At 42.7% G+C, this 22,537-nt stretch overlaps 1 protein-coding gene across 2 annotated transcripts in view; it reads right to left on the minus strand.

Annotated features, from left to right (window-relative positions):
- Positions 1-22,083, minus strand: part of LOC147014096 (neuropilin-2-like) — a 66,379-nt gene extending 44,296 nt beyond the window's left edge. The window contains exons 1-5 of one of the 2 annotated variants that reach the window (XM_085851751.1): positions 21,497-22,083; positions 20,400-20,586; positions 10,265-10,446; positions 9,489-9,595; positions 8,642-8,816 (exon numbers count right to left, since the gene is read on the minus strand). In XM_085851751.1, the coding sequence (XP_085707877.1) occupies positions 8,642-8,816; positions 9,489-9,595; positions 10,265-10,446; positions 20,400-20,586; positions 21,497-21,578 (733 nt within the window). In that variant the 5' untranslated portion in view covers positions 21,579-22,083. The remainder of the gene's footprint in view (positions 1-8,641; positions 8,817-9,488; positions 9,596-10,264; positions 10,447-20,399; positions 20,587-21,496) is intronic. The other variant, XM_085851750.1, reaches the window with a different exon arrangement.
- Between the last annotated feature and the right edge of the window lie 454 nt (positions 22,084-22,537).

The following is a 22,537-nucleotide window of genomic DNA, read 5'->3' on the forward strand; positions in this document are numbered from 1 at the left end:
ATGGGATTAAGGACAGAACGCCATTGATGGCTAACCCGCACTGAAGCGCTTGCAGAAGGGTTATCCACTACTGAATGTGTGTTACTCAACAACTCAACAAAATGGTTCCACAAGGGTATCAGAAAGCCTCCATAATATCGCCATTGCTGCAGTGTGTGCGTGTGTGTGTGTGTGTGTGTGTGTGTGTGTGTGTGTGTGTGTGTGTGTGTGTGTGTGTGTGTGTGTGTGTGTGTGTGTGTGTGTGTGTGTGTGTGTGTGTGTGTGTGTGTGCGCGTTTTTCTCCCCCATAATACATTTTGAACCGACTAAAAACCTAATTTTCATCCACTTATCCCCACTCACAATTGTATATAAATAGACTGGTAGTGCCACCCATAAGGGTAGGCCATTAGGTGGTACTATGGCAACACGGAATATAATTTAGCATCTAGCTTGGGTTTAAAGGATTTAGATACTTTGGTTGTTCAGTAAAAATGTAAATCAAGTAAAATGAATGGAATTATCAGTTCAAACACATCCATGATGAGCTAGACGGCTTTCACTTGGGTCTGATGTTGCAGTTTGTAAGTCCTGCTGTAACGGAGAACTTCATCCACCATAAGCTCTCATTTTGCTTCTGCAGATCAACGTGGTCGACACCGGTGGACCATTTGTTTTTTGCATGACACCCCGAACCAGCCAGAGAGATTTGTTACGCTCATACGCTCATGAATTTGAATGTTCTAGTTGGGGTTTTATAACATAGATTCGATGGAAACGTTATACATTAATATTCCTAATTCATGTTACTTTGTCTGGTTTTCGACGGATGATGCTTTCTACCCAGTGTGGTCCATCATTGTGCACCAAGGGTCGAAGGCAATTAAAGTTTCATCGCTTCCCTAGTCCTGCCATCTGCAAACCCATTTCATCACCAACTCTCCTCCTCTTTGCCCATCATTTCCATTTTCATCATGTAAATGTCATCATATCCATCTGTCTTTGTGTCCTTCCAGAATTATCTCTACATTATTGATAACATTGTCTATTCCCTCCGTATCTGTACCAGAATGATGGCTGCGTTTTCTTAAACGTTTATTCGTATAAGACAAAATGTCATTGCTGTCACACACACACACACACACACACACACACACACACACACACACACACACACACACACGAAGGTGGATACTTTGTGAGACCTGGGAGGGATCCGTTCCACCTTCTGAAACTCACATATGGAGATAACAGCCAACGACACACACACACACACACACACACACACACACACACACACACACACACACACACACACACACACACACACACACACACACACACACACACACACACTGTCACTGTTACTGTTACATTTTCCTCAACAAACACCAACACTTCCATTTTCTGTGTGTTCACCTCCTGCAGTGTTCATATAATACATAAAGTACACCACCACCACTCACTACCAAGTTGTTTATACATTTTAATACATTTAAAAGTTGCAATCAAAGAAGTCAGAAGGTACATGCACAACCAGTCAGGTTGAACAACATCTGAACCCACCTCTGGTTCAACAATTCACATTACAAAAGCTCGTGCGAACACAAATGTGAAAAATAATTTTCAACCTTTATTTCAATTAATGAGGTATTTTTAATTTAATCGACCCAAGCCCACCATCCCTTGCCAATTTTCACTTTACTGGTGCCTTAGCAAGTGTTGCCTTTGGCAGCTGCGATGGGATTAAGCAGTCAGGTCTATATTGGCTGCCTGATAATATTAGCTATCCGAGTGCATCGGCACCTGCAGATGAGTCAAAGCCCCGGACTCCTCCATCTGACGTTGTGAATTCACCTTTGTGCGATGGTATTTATGCATTTCTTGAAAAACGCGCATTTCAAACACCACTGCGAGCACACTCCGAGGCTTACCAATGGCTCTCTAACCTTGGCTCAGTGGAGATATAACTAAGATTACACAATTAAGGTTTTATATTGTTGTGACATTTCATTCCGGTTGCCCAAAACACAACTTGTCTTCTTACATGCCAACTCATCATGCAAAGTTTGATAAGGACATGCATGCACGAAACATGGTTCTCCGACCCATAAAAATGCTTTCTGGAACGAATCAGACAAAAATATTGTCCCACTTACTCCAAGATAGCAAAACAATTTCCTCCATAACGTATAAAATAGCAGAGCGGGTACGTGAGTTACGGTGAGCATGCAGTCGAGAAGAATCGATCGCTGTAGTTCCCCTAAGAGCGTTTGTACTTGTATTGTAACCCTGATTTAAGTGTTTTCGGGAATCGTTATTTTCAGCCACACTCAGTCTACCTCCATACTGGCTTTCAAACAAAAACATTTCAGGTCATTTTGCATCGGGTCATTTTCACACGACATGCACTTTGAACCATCCATCAATATGGAGTTTCTGATGACCGGTTGACTGTCCTCGTGGCCAAGGGGCTGAACATGTGGTGCACTTGCTATGTATGAGGGTATGTGATGGAAATAGCATCGCTGTGTTTATGTTGACGTGTGATCGTGTTTCCTTGCTCTTCCGAGTTTGGCAACAGCTTAAACCGTGTTTGCAAGTCGCAGACAAAACAATCGCAAAATGGCTCATTACTCGTGACTCTGCTTGCGAGTTCCCATTTTCACTATGATGTTCCTTGCAGAGCAAGAGTCTTCGTGATGCATCCGAGTTTGGTTGTGTATGTTTGCCTAATTTCCATGACGAACGGTAATTCATTCTGCTCTAAACGTCTTCAGAAGATACTGAAGATGGAAGATGGAAAACTGTATTTTTTTTTCGTAAACCATCAAGGTATGGTCCGGCAACAGTGAAGCTCGAAGGTTTATTTTCCTTCCCGACGTTAGTGCTCTTTGATATGCTTTCCAACAAGTCACGGATTCTTCCCAGCAGTCGATAGAGTTGCCCGATGACATTAGAAACAATGTTTTGAAAGGGGGGGGGACGTTTCGTCCCCCACAGGTATTTTAATTGTTAATAGGTCTGTGTTGGCAACACCAATTTTGATAATACATGCACTGCGTATCGAGATACTCCATATTAAAACAATTGTCTGGGACTATAGAGGAGATGTAAACAAGTGAAAAAAGGAGACTTCTCCTCCTTTAATAAGTATAGACCACAAATTGCTCAATAACATCTCACAAATGCACCTAGTGAAGCGGAAGCGACATCTCCTTCATACGCCACAAAATTACCAATAATTATTATTTAACCGAGGAGAGTACATGGAGGTGTCGGTTAGAGTGATTTATGCATCATCAATTAGAAAACAAGATAATACAGGATTTATCTCTTTGTCTCTCGAGCAAATGTAGTCTTTATGTGCAAATGTAGTCTTTTTGCGCAAATGTAGTGTTTTGTGCAAATGTAGTGTTTTTATGCAAATGTAGTCTTTTTGTGCAAATGTAGTCTTTTTGCGCAAATGTAGTGTTTTGTGCAAATGTAGTGTTTTTATGCAAATGTAGTCTTTATGTGCAAATGTAGTCTTTTTGCGCAAATGTAGTGTTTTGTGCAAATGTAGTGTTTTTATGCAAATGTAGTCTTTATGTGCAAATGTAGTCTTTTTGCGCAAATGTAGTGTTTTTGTGCAAATGTAGTGTTTTTATGCAAATGTAGTCTTTTTGTGCAAATGTAGTGTTTTTGTGCAAATGTAGTGTTTTTGTGCAAATGTAGTGTTTTTGTGCAAATGTAGTCTTTTTGCGCAAATGTAGTCTTTTTGCACTCTTTCTCGAGACCAGGTTAGTGTTTGAACAGATAAATCAGTTAACTACCATATTTCCTGTTTGCAAAAAAACAAAATTTAATATAAATTTAAATTTGTAACTAAAAGAAGTGAGGATGTGCAATTGATAGTGATTTGTGTGCCGGGAATTAGTGATTATGACGGTGTAATCCTTTCACACATATGGTTGTTCTGAAAAATGAGGTCAATGTCAAACTTCAGCCTTGCGGATATGGAGAGACCAGAGACACAGCACGGACGTGGCTGGAATACTCTATGCACGTGATGCGGCACGGCCGAGCAGGTGGAGTCAAGGCATTAATGACTTCGCAAGGGGCGTGATCATGGCAGCTTGTGCTGTTCGGCTATTCTTCATTGAAGTGGATAAGCTGGTGGTAATGTCCAACTGCAATGAAAAACTGGCTTTCAAAAGAAACATCTACCAGAAAGTGTTGGACCTAGAACTCTCAAAGCAAAAAGAGCTTCCCGGTAGGTATTGCTATTTAAATGGACCGGATCATGATGAGCTGGAGACGTGCAATGGTCATGCAAATCACGGAGGTGTTTAGTCATGAGCAACATCACAACATGTGCGCAACAATAATGAGCTTTGTGTTCCAAACTATTACGTGTGTTAGTAAATTAAATATCTTATCATATTTCCTGAATTTCAAATAAGAACTGAATGAACATGCTGCCTGCGTTCGTCGTAATGGATCGAGAGCAACATTGCTGAAGATATCCTATTGCATACACTTTTGAGCATTCGGAATAATCCATGTATGACAGAATCTTCACAAGAATCAAGCCAGTAGTCCAGGCAAGTGAAGGTCAAGTAATTATTTTGATAATGTTCAGCTGGCATGGTTTAGGACTTGTTATCCCTTTCCAAGAATAGGTGCCATCCAGAAAGTAATTCTAAAGATCATGGCTGACCTTGCTGACACTTCGATGTTAATCACACAGCTTGAACATGATGGGATGTTTCAATATGACGATGCCAATATCATTGATGGTGATGTGATGTAGGACTGTCTTAAGGAACATATAACGGAGTTCATACATTTGCCTTGACTACTACAGTTTCAAAATATCACTTGTGACATTTTATACCTTCTTATCAGGACCTGTCCACAGCAAGTCCTTGACCCAGTCATGTGCAGCCCTCCAGGATAAATGGGACTCAATATCATCAGATGTTATTTGGAATGTTGCAGAATAAATGTCCTGCTACAAATCCACAATGGCTCGGCTTTCCACTCTGCAACCTCCTATTATTTGTCTGAGTGCTGTATCATCCTCCGAGCAGTGATAACTACATTTACATTTCTCTCTCCCTCTCTCATTTCAAATGTCAACATGCCAAATATCTGAGAGTTGGGATCACTTCAAGCACCCACAGCACTTATGTGACTCCATGAGTCAGACCCAATCTGTTGACATTCCGACCTAGATTTCTGCCAATTGCATGTCTTCCCTTCTGCACCTGGTAAGGACCAACTTCTTTACGAATGTCTCCTGTTCCTCCACTGCTCCAATTGCTTCATCTTGGACTCTCAGTCAACATCTTTGTGGCTATTGTCAGAGAGTCGTCCTCTGTGCCACAGAGTCTAGAAGCTCACTCAGGTCAACTACCATGGACTACATGCTGCCCTCTCACTTCTGGATTCGTCTTCTATCTCCGTTGTCCTTGATATTGAGATGCTCCTGGGAATTTTTCTACAAAAGTCTCTCTTTCTCTCTCTTTCTCTCTCTTTCTCTCTCTCTTTCTCTCTCTCTTTCTCTCTCTCTATCTCTCTCTCTTTCTCTCTCTCTCTAGTTCCGCAGTTATCTTACCCATCCTCTCGTCACTGATACATTGAAACCTGTGGTATGACGGTTGCCTTCAAACAACCTATCTTTTCTTCCTCGAAAAACAAATCCAAAAATGGCAACCTCAGATCATTCCACAAAGCTCACAATAAGTGTGTGTCTACTCTCAGGCCAGCCAGAAAACAAGACCTGGCCAACCGTAAAGCTGAACTTTCGAACCTGTGTTCTTCCTCAGAGACTTGGTGGCACCTTGTCATGTCTGTCTTTGGTGTATGCTTTCCCCTCCATCCCATTCCTCACCTTAAATGGCACGACAACCAACACTGCTCATTTGAAGGCTGAATGTCTCAACACTACGTTCGCTTCCAAATTTTGCGTAACCAACCCCTCACTCTGTCTCTAACTCATCCATTCTCAAATAACTCATTGTGAGCACTGTCTCTTTCTCACCTGAAGATATGTGGAAATTTCTGGAAACTATAGACTCCAACTTTGTGATCAGCTTTGATGGGATCAGCAGCCGTGTTCTGAAGCGTGCTCCACTGCTCATATACTGTATATCCTTTTTTTCTATGCCTGCTGTTGGCTCAATGGTTAGGGTGGCGGGCTTTGGATCCCAGGGTCCTAAGTTCAACTCCCGCTCAGCTGTTGAATTAAGACCAGGTGGGGTTAACTTGGCCTGTCATCCTTCCGAGGTCGGCAAAATGAGTGCCAGCATACTGGTATACTGTGTCGGAGTGGCGACCCGTCCAGGATTGTGCCCAATAGCCAAGGAGACTGCTTAGGCAGCACCAACGCTCTGCACAGAGTATGGTCCCAATCTCCTCCTCCTCCTCCTTTTTTCTGCTCTGTTCAACCTATCATCTGCATTTGGTCACCTCCTGTCTACTTGGAAGTCAGTCAACCTCACTGCATTACACAAACATGGTGCAAAACAGATCCTCTTCACTACAAACCTACGATCTTACTTCCAAGTTCAAGAAACGTCGTGCAAATAAATAACTACATTTGACATCAAATCTTACTTTTCTCCAAATACCTGATCTTTCCGTTAGGTTTCTGACCCGCTCACTCAACCATGGACATGCTTCTGCTTTTCTCCGACAATGGATGGAGGCCCTGAATCTCATAGAAGAGATCAAGACTGTCTCTCTGGACATATCTTGAGCATTTTACACATTCTGGCACCCTGCCTTGTTTTACAAACTCACAGCCTATTTCATCCAAGGCCAACTATTCGAATAGTTTGCTGCCTTCCTCAACTCTGGAAGTCAGTGTGTGCCTCTCAAACCAAGGATTCTCTCATCTCCTTTCTCTCTGCTGAGGCTAAAATGCCCTAATGCAGTCTGGGACCCAGTCAGGTTCCTCATCTTCATCAATGATCTGTTTGACTTTTCTGGAAAACCCTCCTTGTCTTTTTGCTGATGACTCCACTCACTGCCGGAGCATCCCTCATCCTTCAGATAGGCAGGCAGCAGCCTCCTTCCTCTCTGCTGACCTTCATAGAATCAGGAGCTGATCACACACTTGAAAATGTCTTTCAACCCTGATAAATCTCACACCCTTACTCTGTCTCTCCATCTGGTAAACCCTGGAAAGACCATCTGATAAACCTTCCCATCGACTTATCGACAAACGTCTCAAAGGAATTTAGTCCTTGAGACTTTTGGGCCCTGTGAGACCATCAGCTATGATCTGCCATGGAGAAGCCACATGTCAGAGATGGCCCCCAAAGCCAATCACTGACTGGGCACCCCTCTGTGGTTCAAATCTTTTCTCAGCAAAACTGAACTTCCAACAACATACAAAGGAGTTCATTCCCCCTTTGGATAGTACCCCTGCCTCATACCTTTTCAAATCTTGTTGAGGTGGATGTTAAGGCCCTCAAAGGCATTGGTATCTCCCAAAACGAAGTTGAATCTCTGGGAATGTTGCTCCTGCAGCGCAAAAAGTTTGGTTGCCTGTCTTATACCTCCATTCTAGTCTTAGATGTCTAGTCTTATTCTTAGATGTCTTAGTCTAAGATGTTTCTCATCTTAGTCTTAGATGTATAAAACCTTGTCTTTTGCATGTTCTGCCCACCTCCCCATCCCCCCCCCCCCGCATACCTCCAGGGCATATGCGTTAAGCTAATAACCCACTTCAGGTGAAATACACAAAATCCAGGCTCACCGCTCACCTCCACTCATTTGTTACTCTTTTCTCACACATATAAAACCAACTTCAAGATGGCGGCTTTTTACCTCCAACTCATATATCAGACCCCATCCCTACTCATGATCTTTTATATGCTCATTAACCCTCCCCAAGCCCACCCCTTCCTTTCCAGGTTATTGGGTTTTCTTCCCTATCCCTCTCCATTTTTTGTTCCATTTGTGTTTTATTCCTGGTTTTGCCTTCCTCTTCTTTCTGTCTTTGCAGATGTATCCAGCTTGTTTGCCCCCTTGTGCCCCCTCCTCCATCCCCTTATTCTCTTCCCCTCATGCATTCATCCTCCATGTATCCTTCTACCCTGCTGTTGGTGTGTTTTCCAACTTTCCACTATTTACCTCCACCACTGAAGGAGAAGGAGGTTATGTTTTCACCCCTTTCTGTCTGTTTGTTTGTGTGCAGGATATCTCAAAAAGTTGTCGATGGACACGGATGAAATTTTGTGGACAGGTTGGGTGTGTGACAAAGACGAGCTGATTAGATTTTGGTGAAGATCCGGATCCGGATCTGGATACGAGAATTATTTAATTTTTAAAGTGATTCTGCACCATTGAGAGATGGGGCCAAAAACGATATAGTTCTGCATCGTATGATATTTCAAAAAAGTATTGATTGGGCCCGATATGTTCTCGTGGATCAGGCATTATGTGGCGGAGGTATGCGCTCTACCAAGTGCCCTTCTAGTTTCTCGATGTTCTGTTCTGATCTATTCTGTGCTCTTGCTCTTGCACGAGCCTCCACAAAAATCATTTAGCCATTGTTCAGACCAGATGTCACCCAACCACGATTTGGCATTCTGTATTTTGCTAGTGAGTGTATTTTCTCAATATTTCTCTCATTTCTTCCTCTCCCCTCCTTTGCCATATATCATACCATTGGGCAGTCCATCCCAGATCTCCAAGCGGTCAAAGCGGCAAGGTCTAGGCAAAGATCGCCCAGTAGCCCCAGATCCTGCAGTCCCTGCATCGACTCTATCTTCCCGCCCCGTCGCGTCACTCTCCAAGCTGAAGTGCTCAAAATACAAAGTGATCTCGTTCTGGGGAGATGTCTGCAGGAACAGCAAAGCATTTTCATCTCATAGGATGGCACAGCACAGATTTATCAAGGCATTTATCATTGGGAACATGGCACAGCAAGGCAATGGACAACAAAGCAAGTTAACGGATGGGTTTACAATGCAAGGGATGCCACAACAAATAAAAGTAGCCCCTTGGGGGACTGATGGTTATTTCCCCAACAGGGAGGTGACCTCACTGTCCTGATGCAAACTCAACAATAACACAAAAAACTAAACAACAACACAAGAAAATCCTCCCCCCCTTTAACCACCACTATAGGGGGTGCATCTGGATGGGGAGCATAACCCCATGAGACCTTGCTGTCCTGATGCATTGCACCAAATTTGGTCCATATCGGTCGGGTAGTTTGTGAGATGTTTCAGTCAAATGTTAACGGAAGGACGGCCGGACACTGGGAACCACTCAATGAGCTTATTTCAGAGAAATAACCCAAAGATGGTGAATATCATCGTCATAGCATAGCAGAGAACAAAACAACATGGTACGGTGTGGAACGACTGACAAGTCCTTACTGTACACAGAAAGGCTTCGCTTTACTCAGAACAGTGTGCCACACAAAAAAAGGAACATAGCAAAGAAACAAGCACACTGAAACATAAACACGACATGCATCAGGACAATGGGAACGCATAAGACCGTACATGGATGATGTAGGTGCAGTCAAGGAAGTTCGGATACTTTTGGGGGAAATTGGGAGACTGGATGACCCCCTGAAGAGCGGAGAAGTTCTTTGAGCACTCGTCTGCACCTGGTGAGGGAGGGAGGTTTGGGGAGACATTCTCATGAAACGATCCACAAACTGAAAGTAACAGTTGTGTTCTTTATTATTATTAGTTTGGATTGTCCAGCAGCAGGTGCTCTTTGCGAATTTGCCCAAAGGGCACTGGGGGTCAGTTACAATATGGGTGGACTGGCACCTCACATAAATGGCACCAGATGTGGCAGGCAGAACATCCCTCCATAAAGGTCGTGAATGAGTCAGCTGGCCTTTTCATGACCGTCCAACTGCAACATTTTGTCGCAGCTTATAATGCAAATCTTTTGACAATATATTGCCTTCTGACTTTTCATTGCAAACAAGTGCCAAGGCCGGTTGTGTGTTTAAGGTTTTGGATGTACACAACAATGGTGCTGATTACTCCCATATGTACTGACTCACTCACATCCTGCCTGTTTGCCCCGGCTCGCTCTCGTATTCCTAACATTCTGCTGTCTGAAGAGGAATCGCTCGATACCCCGGACCCAAAGTTTGTTCTGTTTCACTGACATCCTATTCTGTGGGGAATTGAACCCAGATGAGAGTATTCTAACAATGTCCTATTCTGCTTCCAAGGTAATCAACCCCCATGCCCCCCCCCAAAAAAAAAGGAAACCGTGAAAAAGACAACAATAACATTGAACGAATAGTGAGATGTACCCAATTTGAACGGCTTGTACTGCAGAGAGAAGCCGGCTCCCTGGTTGTCCATGTCAGACACGAACTTGATGAACATATTCTGTCCAGATGAAGAGATTGGTGCTGGAGCAATATTCCCACAAAACTTTCCAAGCAAGCTGGAAGACGCATTCTCTCCATCACGCAGCTCCACATAGTCAAACCTGGACGACAATAAGTGTGGGAGTGTTTGCGTGAGAGGGGGAGAAGTGGAAGCAAACACCAGAAAAAGACAATATGGAATATAATATGTATTGAGGAAAAACACAGACAACATTATTGAGGAAGGGATGTTATGTTTGATATGAAACTCTGTTTGATGAGTTTGTTTGCAGGACTGATTTTTTTTATGGGGGAACATTTTAGTGCCCATCCCAAGCTGCACTGAGTAAACCAAACCGTCAAGCTGGTTATCATGTGTGGAATAAATCAGGCAAGATGAGCAGCTTACCCTCTCTCCAAAAGTCATTTGTGAATTAATTTCAATAAAATCTTGGTTCATGAAATAATTACTCTCACCAAGACAAGAATGAAGAACTAATCATGTTTGTGAAGGCTTGTGTTCATCCGAGGCGGAGGAAGGTAAAACAATGGACAAAATAAACAAGACGTTGATTAAGTTATGCTAACCGCCGTGGGAAACAAGGACAAGCTGATGGTTTGGGTGTGAACCCGATTTCGCTCCGACAAAGTGTTAACACCAGAAATACCAGTGTATTCTTGCTTCCACGACAAGTAGCATACCTCAATCAATGTCTTCATTTCAAATATTACTCTCCCAAGACTAACTTGGTTTTTATAAACACAGGTGAGTGAAACAATAACTCCACCAAGACTAGCTTGGTTTTTAGAAACACGTGTGAGTGAAACAATAACTCTCCCAAGACAAGCTTGGTTTTAAGAAACTCAGGTGAGTGAAACAATAACTCTCCCAAGACAAGCTTGGTTTTAAGAAACTCATATCAGGTTAGTGAAATAAAAACTCCCCGAAGACGAGCTTGGATTTTTCGAAACTCGGGTTCGTGAAATATAAACTCCCCCAAGAATAACTTGGTTTTTAGAAACTCAGGTTAGTGAAATAATAACTCCCCCAAGACGAGCTTGGTATCAAAAACTCAGATTAGTGAAATAATAACTCCCGCAAGATTAGCTTGGTTTTAGAAACTCGGGTTAGTGAAATAATAACTCACCCAAGACTAACTTGGTTTTTAGAAACTCAGGTTAGTGAAATAAAAACTCAACCAAGACGATCTTGGTTTTTCGAAAGTAAGGTTAATGAAATAATAACTCCACGAAGATGAGCTTGATTTTTCGAATCACTGGTTTGTGAAATTATATCTCTCCGAAGACTAGCTTGCTTTTCAGAAACTCAGGTTGGTTAAATAATAACTCTCCCAAGACAAGCTTGGTTTTAAGAAACTCAGGTGAGTGAAACAATAACTCTCCCAAGACAAGCTTGCTTTTAAGAAACTCATATCAGGTTAGTGAAATAAAAACTCCCCGAAGACGAGCTTGGATTTTTCGAAACTCGGGTTCGTGAAATATAAACTCCCCCAAGAATAACTTGGTTTTTAGAAACTCAGGTTAGTGAAATAATAACTCCCCCAAGACGAGCTTGGTATCAAAAACTCAGATTAGTGAAATAATAACTCCCGCAAGATTAGCTTGGTTTTAGAAACTCGGGTTAGTGAAATAATAACTCACCCAAGACTAACTTGGTTTTTAGAAACTCAGGTTAGTGAAATAATAACTCCCCCAGAACTAACTTGGTTTTTAAAAACTCAGGTTAGTGAAATAAAAACTCAACCAAGACGATCTTGGTTTTTCAAAAGTAAGGTTAATGAAATAATAACTCCACGAAGATGAGCTTGATTTTTCGAATCACTGGTTTGTGAAATTATATCTCTCCGAAGACTAGCTTGCTTTTCAGAAACTCAGGTTGGTTAAATAATAACTCTCTCAAGACAAGCTTGTTTTTGGAAACACAGGTTGGTGAAATAAAACCTCTCTCAATACGAGGTTGGTTTTTAGAAACTCAGGTTTCTGAAATAATAACTCTCCCAAGACTAACTTGGTTTTTGGAAACTCAGGTTAGTGAAATAATAACTCCCCCAAGACTAGCTTGGTTTTTGGAAACTCAAGTTATTGAAATAATAACTCTCCCAAGACTAGCTTGGTTTTTGGAAACTCAAGTTAGTGAAATAACTCTCCTAAGATAGGCTTGGTTTTTGGAAACTCAGGTTAGTGAAATAACAACTCTCGCAAGACAAGCTTGCAGTTTTTCAAATCTCGGGTTTGTGAAATTATATCTCTCCCAAGACTATCTTGGTTTTCAGAAACTCAGGTTATCGAAATAATAACGCTCCCAAGACAGGCTTGGTTTCTAGAAACTCAGGTTCATGAAATAATAACTACCCAAGACGAGCTTGTTTTTAGGAACTCAGGTTAGTGAAATAATAACTACACCAAGACTAGATTGGTTTTTAGAAACTCAAGTCAGTGAAATAATAACTCTCTCAAGACAGGCTTGGTTTTTACAAACTCAAGTCAGTGAAATATTAACCGCCCCAAGACTGGAATGGTTTTTACAAACTCAAGTTAGTGAAATAATAACCACCCCAAGACTAGCTTGGTTTTTATAAACTCAAGTCAGTGAAATAATAACCACCCCAAGTCCAGCTTGGTTTTTAGAAACTCAAGTCAGTGAAATATTAACCGCCCCAAGACTGGAATGGTTTTTACAAACTCAAGTCAGTGAAATATTAACCGCCCCAAGACTAGCTTGGTTTTTAGAAACTCAAGTCAGTGAAATATTAACCGCCCCAAGACTGGAATGGTTTTTAGAAACTCAAGTTAGTGAAATAATAACCACCCCAAGACTAGCTTGGTTTTTAGAAACTCAAGTCAGTGAAATATTAACCGCCCCAAGACTGGAATGGTTTTTACAAACTCAAGTCAGTGAAATATTAACCGCCCCAAGACTGGATTGGTTTTTACAAACTCAAGTTAGTGAAATAATAACCACCCCAAGACTAGCTTGGTTTTTACAAACTCAAGTCAGTGAAATAATAACCACCCCAAGACTAGATTGGTTTTTAGAAACTCAAGTCAGTGAAATATTAACCGCCCCAAGACTGGATTGGTTTTTACAAACTCAAGTTAGTGAAATAATAACCACCCCAAGACTAGCTTGGTTTTTATAAACTCAAGTCAGTGAAATAATAACCACCCCAAGACTGGAATGGTTTTTACAAACTCAAGTTAGTGAAATATTAACCACCCCAAGACGAGATTGGTTTTTACAAACTCAAGTTAGTGAAATGATAACCACCCCAAGTCCAGCTTGGTTTTTAGAAACTCAAGTCAGTGAAATAATAACCACCCCAAGAGGAGCTTGGTTTTTAGAAATTCAGGTTATTCAAATAATAACTCTCCCAAGACAGACTTGGTTTTAAGAAACTCAGGTTCGTGAAATAATATCTTCCCCAAGATGAGCTTGGTTTTGAGAAATTCAGGCTTGTGAAATAATAACCACCCCCGCCCCCCAACCCCGAAGACGAGCTTGGTTTTTAAAAGCTTACGTTAGTGAAATAATAACTCACCCAAGACTGGCTTGGATTTTTTGAAACTCGAGTTATTGAAATAATAACTCTCCCAAGACGAGCGAGGTTTTAGAAACTGAGGTTAGTGAAATAAAAACTCCCCGAAGACGAACTTGGATTTTTCGAAACTTGGGTTTGTGAAATAATGACCCACTCAAGACGAGCTTGGTTTTTGGAAACTGAAGTTCATGAAATAATAACTCTCTCAAGACGAGCTTGTTTTTGGAAACACGTTCGTGATATAAAAGTCTCTAAGACGAGCTTGGTTTTCTAAACTCAGGTGAGTGAAACAATAACTCTCCCAAGACGAGCTTGGTTTTTATAAACACAGGTGAGTGAAACAATAACTCTCCCAAGACAAGCTTGGTTTTTTAGAAACTCAGGTGAGTGAAATAATAACTCTCCCAAGACAAGCTTGGTTTTTAGAAACACAGGTTAGTGAAATAACAACTCTCCCAAGACTATCTTGGTTTTTATAAACACAGGTTAGTGAAACAATAACTCTCCCAAGACAAGCTTGGTTTTTTAGAAACTCAGGTGAGTGAAATAATAACTCTCCCAAGACAAGCTTGGTTTTTAGAAACACAGGTTAGTGAAATAACAACTCTCCCAAGACTATCTTGGTTTTTATAAACACAGGTGAGTGAAATAATAACTCTCCCAAGACTAGCTTGGTTTTTATAAACTCAGGTGAGTGAAACAATAACTCTCCCAAGACGAGCTTGGTTTTTATAAACTCAGGTGAGTGAAACAATAACTCTCCCAAGACGAGCTTGGTTTTTATAAACACAGGTAAGTGAAATAATAACTCTCCCAAGACAAGCTTGGTTATTAGAAACACAGGTTAATGAAATAATAACTCTCCCAAGGCAAGCTTGGTTTTTAGACACACAGGTTAGTGAAATAATAACTCTCCCAAGACTAGCTTGGTTTTTATAAACTCAGGTGAGTGAAACAATAACTCTCCCAAGACGAGCTTGGTTTTTATAAACACAGGTGAGTGAAATAAAAACTCTCCCAAGACAAGCTTGGTTTTTAGAAACACATGTTAGTGAAACAATAACTCTCCCAAGACAAGCTTGGTTTTTAGAAACACAGGTTAGTGAAACAATAACTCTCCCAAGACTAGCTTGGTTTTTATAAACTCAGGTGAGTGAAACAATAACTCTCCCAAGACGAGCTTAGTTTTTATAAACACAGGTGAGTGAAATAATAACTCTCCCAAGACAAGCTTGGTTTTTAGAAACACAGGTTAGTGAAATAATAACTCTCCCAAGGCAAGCTTGGTTTTTAGAAACACAGGTTAGTGAAATAATAACTCTCCCAAGACGAGCTTGGTTTTTCAAAACTCAAGTTGGTGAAATAATAACTCCCCCAAGACTAGATTGGTTTTAGAAACTCAGGTTAGTGAAATAATAACTCACCCAAGACGAGCTTGGTTTTTTGAAACTCAGGCTAGTAAAATAATAACTCCCCCAAGACGAGCTTGGTTTTTAGAAACGCAGGTTAGTGAAATAATAACTCCCCCAAGACGAGCTTGGTTTTTTGAAACTCAGGTTAGTAAAATAATAACTCCCCCAAGACGAGCTTGGTTTTTAGAAACGCAGGTTAGTGAAATAATATCTCTTCCAAGACGAGATTGGTTTTCAGAAACTCAGGTTCGTGAAATAATAACTCTCGCAAGACTAACTTGGTTTTTAGAAACTCAGGTTAGTGAAATAATAACTCCCCCAAGACTAGCTTGGTTTTTAGAAACTCAGGTTAGTGAAATAATAACTCTCGCAAGAATAACTTGGTTTTCAGAAACTCAGGTTCATGAAATAATAACTCTCTCAAGACCAGCTTGATTTTTAGAAACTCAGGTTAGTGAAATAATAACCCCCTCAAGACGAGCTTGGTTTTTTGGAAACCTAGGTCAGGTCAGGTATGGGAGCATATGTCAGAACAGCGCGTTGCTGTGTCCACTTTCAGCCGGTACTCCAGGGGCCTCCGGCTAGCCATCCCCCAGGCAGATGCCAGGCCCATCCCCATCTCCTTGAGATGCCGATCAACCTGCTGCAACCATGAGGCACGTGGTCGGCCCACTGGCCTCCTCCACTCATGAGACTCCCACGCTGAGAGAATCTGGTGAGCAGGATCAGCTTCAGGAAAACGAGCCACATGTCCATACAGCCGCAGTTGATGCTCACGGACTATGCAGGTAACAAATCTCATCCGAGTCTCTCTCAGCAACCGCTCGTTGGACACAAAATCTGACCAGCGATAGCCAAAGATTCTCCGAAGAGACCTGATACCAAAGGAATTAAGTCTCCGTCTCAGATCCTTGGTCAGAGTCCATGTCTCGCATCCACAGAGCAAGACTGGAAGCACCAAGGACCTGAAGACTCGGACTTTCGTCCTCCCGCACAGGTACCGGCAGCGCCACACCCCATGATCCAGTGAATCTATGACTCCTAGGCCCGGCCCAGACATCTATTGACCTCTGACTCCCAGCCAGCAGAGACATGAATATCACTGCCAAGGTAAGTGAATCTCTCCACGACCTCAACATCCTCACCACAAACAGGTACAGACAGGACAGCAGCATCCAAGATGTCAATGACAGCCTGAATCTTAGTTTTGACCCAAGAAACCCATAATCCTAGCGGCTCCAACTCCTCATTCAGCACCTCGAGGGCCCCCAAAACGATATCTAAAGTCTCCGCAAAGATGACTGCATCATCTGCGAAATCAAGGTCCGAGACCTTGCATTCCCAAATGATGCACCGCAGCTTGATCTCTCTGACATCCTCCCTAGAATCCAGTCCATACAAGTGCTGAAAAGTGTGGGGGAGCAGTACACACCCCTGATGAACTCCAGTAACAACTGGAAATAAGTCATAGATGGTTCCACCACATCTCAGTACCAGAGTAGAGTTCAGACATCAGATCGATCAGTTTTGGTGGCACCCCACGAAGACCAAGAATCCTCCAGAGGACATCCCGATTCACTGAATCGAACGCTTTACAGAGATCAACATAAGCTGCAAGTAGCCCCTGCCGAAACTCTCGTCTGCGTTCGGTGAGGACCTGAAGAGCAAGGATACGGTCAATCGTTGACCTCTTTGGTGTAAAGCCTGACTGCTCTGGACGCTGGTGCTCAAGCAGATGGCGGTGAACCCTATCAAGAATTATCCGAGCAAAGACCTTGCCCGGCACTGAGAGCAGCGTCACCCCTCAGTCGTTGTTGCAGTCTTGGCAATCACCCTTCCCTTTCCAGAGAGGGACAACAAGGCCCCTCTTCCAATCAGTTGGGATGATGCCTGTGTTCCAGGCAGAGCACAAAACTGCATGCAACGACACGAGTGCAACATTTCCACCAGCCTTGAGAAGTTCAGCATGGATGCCACAGATCCCTGGAGCTTTATCCCATTTCAACTGGTTCACCGTAGCCTGTGTTTCCACAAGCGAAGGTGGACCACAGTTGATTAGAAGGTCAGCAACAGGGATTGTAACACCCTTGATGTCCAACTTGACAGCTGGTGAATCAGCCTGGTACAACTGCTCAAAGTAACCGGCCGAGCGGGCCTTCACTTCAGACTCCTCTGTCAAGAGCCTACCACTCTCTGCTCCAACTGCAGTGCTCCGAGGGATGGGCTTGGATGAACATAATGCGCGAATTCCCCTGTAAGCGGGACGAGAATCACCTGTCCACAGGTGATGCTCTACCCCCTCACAGATTCCTCGCACATAGGCCTCCTTGTCCACCCTGAGTGCACGTACAGTTTTACGCCTCAGCTCCCTGAACATCTCAGCTCTGCCATCCAGCCTGGCCGTGCGATTCTGGTCAATGGTATCCAGTGTCCCTTGAGAGACAAAATTCTTCTTTGCCCTGCGGTGAGTTCCAAGACATCCACCGGAAACATCAAGGACGGTGGTCTTGAAGGCACTCCACAACTCTTCAGGACCCCCCAAAGCACCCAGACCCCCCAAATGTCCACTCAGCCTGTTCGCAAACTCCTCATCTACCCTATCATCCTTGAGCTTGCCAACATCCAGCCTCGGCTGGGATGGTACCATTCTCCCAGATTTAAGGTGCAACCTCAGAGTTGCTACAACAAGCCGGTGGTCAGTATGGAGGAACTGAGCACTCCGGTAGACCCTGCAGTTCTGGATCATCCTACAGCGACCGTCAACGAGGACATGGTCAATCTCCTTTGCCACACCGCCACCGTTGGAATACCAAGTCCAGCGATGAACTTGTGGGCGCTGAAACCATGAACCAGCCACCCTAAGTCCATGACTTCTTGCAAAGTCAAGGAACTTAGTGCTATTCTGGTTCATAGTTCCTGACCCATGGGGACCAACACACGTCTCATAACCATCCCTATAAGTTCCAGTCGATGCATTGAAATCCCCCAAGACTAGAAGTGTATCTCGTCTGGGGCACTGATCAACCACAGACTCGAGCATGGCGTAGAATGTGTCCTTCATGGTGAGATCACTCGCCTCAGTCGGAGCATAAACAGAGACCAGGGAAATGACACCTAAGGAGTGATGAATCCTTCATCTCATAATACACTCGTTGACCGGTGTGACTTCAATTATCATTGGAGTCAGATTGTGAAACTCCGGTTCGTGAAATAATAACTCTTCCAAGATGAGTTTAGTTTATGGAAATGTAGATTCGAAATTGTTAATGCCGTTTGAAAAAAAAAATATTGGGTTTAAACACACACAATCTTTGAGTTAACAATGGAAAGTACCTTTCCCACTTGATTGCCACAATATCCACAAAATAAATTCATATAAATAGCAAAATAAACACAAAATACAATATCCACAAAATAAATTAAAATTAATGTGAACAACAAGTTAAATAAGAAAGTGTCAAGAAAATGCACAAGGGAATGAAAAACTCAGAATGGGAGGGAATCGGTGGGAAAATGACAGCAAAACGAAATATCATAGGAAGAGCATCTGAGGTTGTTTATCGACAACAAGAAAAAGAGCAATCGGAGATTGCAAACCCTTGCCAAGACTTATTTTAAGTGGTATATTTTTATAGGTTTTCGGGTAAATCCAATATGGCTGTCAAAAACCCTGTGGCCTACGATATCAAATGTGTGAACCTTTTGTTCCTCACGGACAGGCGGTCTGTATGTGTAAAGTTTTGCTTTGATCTGTTCAGCCACTTCAGAGTAGAAGATTTTTGACCGATGAAGCCATGATTTTTTTTTTCTTCGGACCATTTTAACCCTAGATGACCCTCAAAAATTTCCATACTGATCAGATGTGGCGTTCTACATATGTAATTATGACGTCATAACGAGGGCACCTGTGACGTCATAAAAAAAAAATCGCACTCATTCTCCATGAGGAGTACTTGCTATGTGTAGTTTCAATTTTTTCCTTGCTGCTGTTTCAGATATAGAGGTCGAAAGTTTTTCCGTTTTTCCAACATGGCTGCCACACTTCGTGAGGTATGACGTCATATTTATCATTCAAACATTCTACATGAGTCATCGCAGCAATGGTGAAAATTTAATCTCAATCCGACAAGCGGTCACAGAGAAAAACACAAAAGTTCTGTGCGGACAAATAAACAGACAAACAAACAGACAGACAGACAGACAGAGACAGACAAACAAACAAACGGACCCAAATGCAATACCCTCTCCTCTGGCGAGGGTAATGAAGAGGTCTTTCCAGTGAAAAAAGGAGAAATTCCTCCTTTTATCAACCTTCTATTTTGTCAAGCTATATAAACTGAGGTCAACTCCTACATTTTCAGACAAAAGGATGCAGACACACATCTATTAGATAACAGCTAAATCCCGTTTGTCTTCCCTGTTCCTTTGACAAAATACTTTCCTTCTTTTATCAACCACACTCGGCAGCGTGACGGTGAGAGCATGCACTCCGACTCGGGAAGGTCAGAGGTTTGAACCGTCAGAGATTTGAAACTAACCATAACCAGTCATTACACCAAAGACTCTAAAAATGGCGTGTGTTGCTTCCTTACTAGATGCTTAACATTTAAAATGGATAGAGCATGGACAAACAACCATAGTTTGGCAACCATGTGCAGGCCTGATGGCTCTAATGATATCCTGCATTGAAATTCCTTTTAAGGGAACTCGTAATATATCATGAGTTCTGATTCCAGTGCCATCTTGATCGAAACAGTTTGGGAAAAGTCTTTGTTCCTTCTCTATAAGTTCCTCCATGTGTTGCTCCATGTCTATCACGAGATGTTTGTGTAACGTGTGAATAATTCTCACTCTTCCGGTTTTTGTTTCACTGACCATTAGTCTACCTTCTCCCTTATCTCAATCTCAAAAAAAAACCTTGAAACAAATACTTTTTGGCATGGCTCCACCTTTTACCGACTTAGTCGAATTGTCAGACAACTTGTCTGTCAATGATAATGACGTCACGACAGGCAATCAGTTGTCCAAAGCAGGCTCTGTCTAAACACCAGGAGCAACAACAACACCGCCAGTTCTTCGTGACATCCGAGAATGCCGACCAACCTGCAGTCGTGCTTCTCCATATCGAAGTGAGGATTGAAATTAACAATGATTCTCTGCCCGGGTTCTGGAGCATGGACCACCCACTCGCAGTGTGATTGCGGAGTGTAGTCCCGAGGGAAACCCGGGGATTTCACGAACCCGGGCTCGACTGCAATCAGTTCTTCGCCACATGTCACCGCCTTGCCAGCTGTCGAGAGAAGAGCGGAGGGTTAGTTTGACCGGTAGAGCTAACCTGCAGGGGCCTTGGGGGTGAGCTCAGACAACGCACGTTTTTGGGAAACCAATGATGAATCAGTTCGAGGGCGCACGTACATATTTTGAAACATTGGAAATTAAAAAACATCCTCACAAACCTGCAAACTTTGATTTACATGACGCTAGACTTTCTGCATGACCTATCTGACCACACCTTTGCACATCACGTGTTTTCAATTCATCCAATGACCCATTGACCCCCAATTCTTCAGGCTCTCCTTATTAGTACCCTACCGGTTTCACCGCAGAGGACTATTGCTTCGCTCTCCGTCAGTCTGTCCATCCGTCCATCCATCCGTCCCACCTGTGGTTTTTCACACTATTTTTCCCATACCCTATAAAATATTTAACAGAAACCTGGTACATCACTTTATTATGACAAGTTACAGAACAAGTTCGAGTTTCAGGGCATTTCGTCAATTTTTCACAGTTATGTCCTTTTTGGTCATCCAAAATATCACATCGGTAGGGGACGTGTGTTGGAAAGCAATTCTCACTCTTGTTCTCCTTGCATCTCCTGTAATGTATATCAGCCATTTATTTGGTTGTTGAGAAATGTTGTTTCATTCCAACAAGTTTACACCCCAATAAGACCGACAGTTGATAACCACGTTCTGTATTTACAGACGTGTCTTAAACGGTAACGAGCAGAATTGAACGCAAGCATATGTAATAATAATAATAATAATAATAATAATAATAATAATAATAATAATAATAATAATAATAATAATAATAATAACCAGCTTAAAAATCCTTCAGCAGTACAACATACCTTTCAACACACACATTCCACTAGAATTCCACGAACGAATTGACTGAAGGCTTAACGAGGTGCTTACCTGTCGCAATAACCAAGGTGCTGTGATTCAGAAAGTGAAGAACGAGAAGAAGAGTCAGGTAAGTTAGAAACCGCCTTTCCATCGCGAATTCTTCACTTTTACCCGATGGCAAGACCCTCAACTCTTCTTTTGCTCGCTCTTCTCTAATCGGTTCCTTTCCGCCTCCTCTCGTAGACCCTTCTGTACCCTTCAAAGGGCTGACATCGCTTTATTCTCTCAGAAGTCTCGAAGTCTTCCACCGTTTTCCTCCTTCTTTGACCTTTCAGCTAACCCTCACATTCACAGATCACATCAACAAATGACGTTACAACCTGGATGTTTCACGTCATCGCTTTCTTCTTCAGCCCCAGAACTGCTCCGCACATCTCCCTCTCTTGTTTTCCCTCCTGGGATTTTGATGCCTTGCTACCTACCTAAAGGTTCCATGCACCAGCCACTGCAGGGTAACTTTTATAACGCAAAGCTTGTAAGCTATAGCTACAGTCTCTGTCTGACACCGACAGTCCGTGCAGTGGAGACATTAACCACCACCTCACTCTGAATTTCCAGCTCGACTTATCTGTACCCAGAGAAAACAGGCAAAAATCCACCCTCCTCCCTTCCCCTTCCCTGTTTCACTCCCACAGTCCTTCCCACTCTCTCCCCTTCCATTGCCCCTCCTACTATCCCTCCCCCTCTCTCTCTCTCCCTCTCTCTCGACTACCCAGCCACCGCCCACTATTGCTCACACACAATATAATGCTATTGCCCTTCTAACTGATCATACGGTTCTTTCATCCATATCCATTTGCTCCAGTTACCCTCCTCATCCATCCACCAATCCACTCTTTGAGAGTCAATTCATTCGCCAGCCACCACCGAACCACATCCCATCTTCACATCACATCTCCCCTTATATCTACATGGGGTTCGCTCTTTCGGAGTCCTTTCCGACTCCGCAGGGATTCACTGCTTTGTTTAGCTAATACCGAAAACGCAGCTCAGACATTTGCCTGCACCAACGGTGTGTACCTCTAAACGACCACAATCAGGTGGTACTCT

The sequence above is a fragment of the Eptatretus burgeri genome, chromosome 13 (genome assembly GCF_056783735.1).
Source record: "Eptatretus burgeri isolate ZD-2024b chromosome 13, Ebu_testis_v1, whole genome shotgun sequence".
In the NCBI taxonomy this organism is placed as follows: domain Eukaryota; kingdom Metazoa; phylum Chordata; class Myxini; order Myxiniformes; family Myxinidae; genus Eptatretus; species Eptatretus burgeri.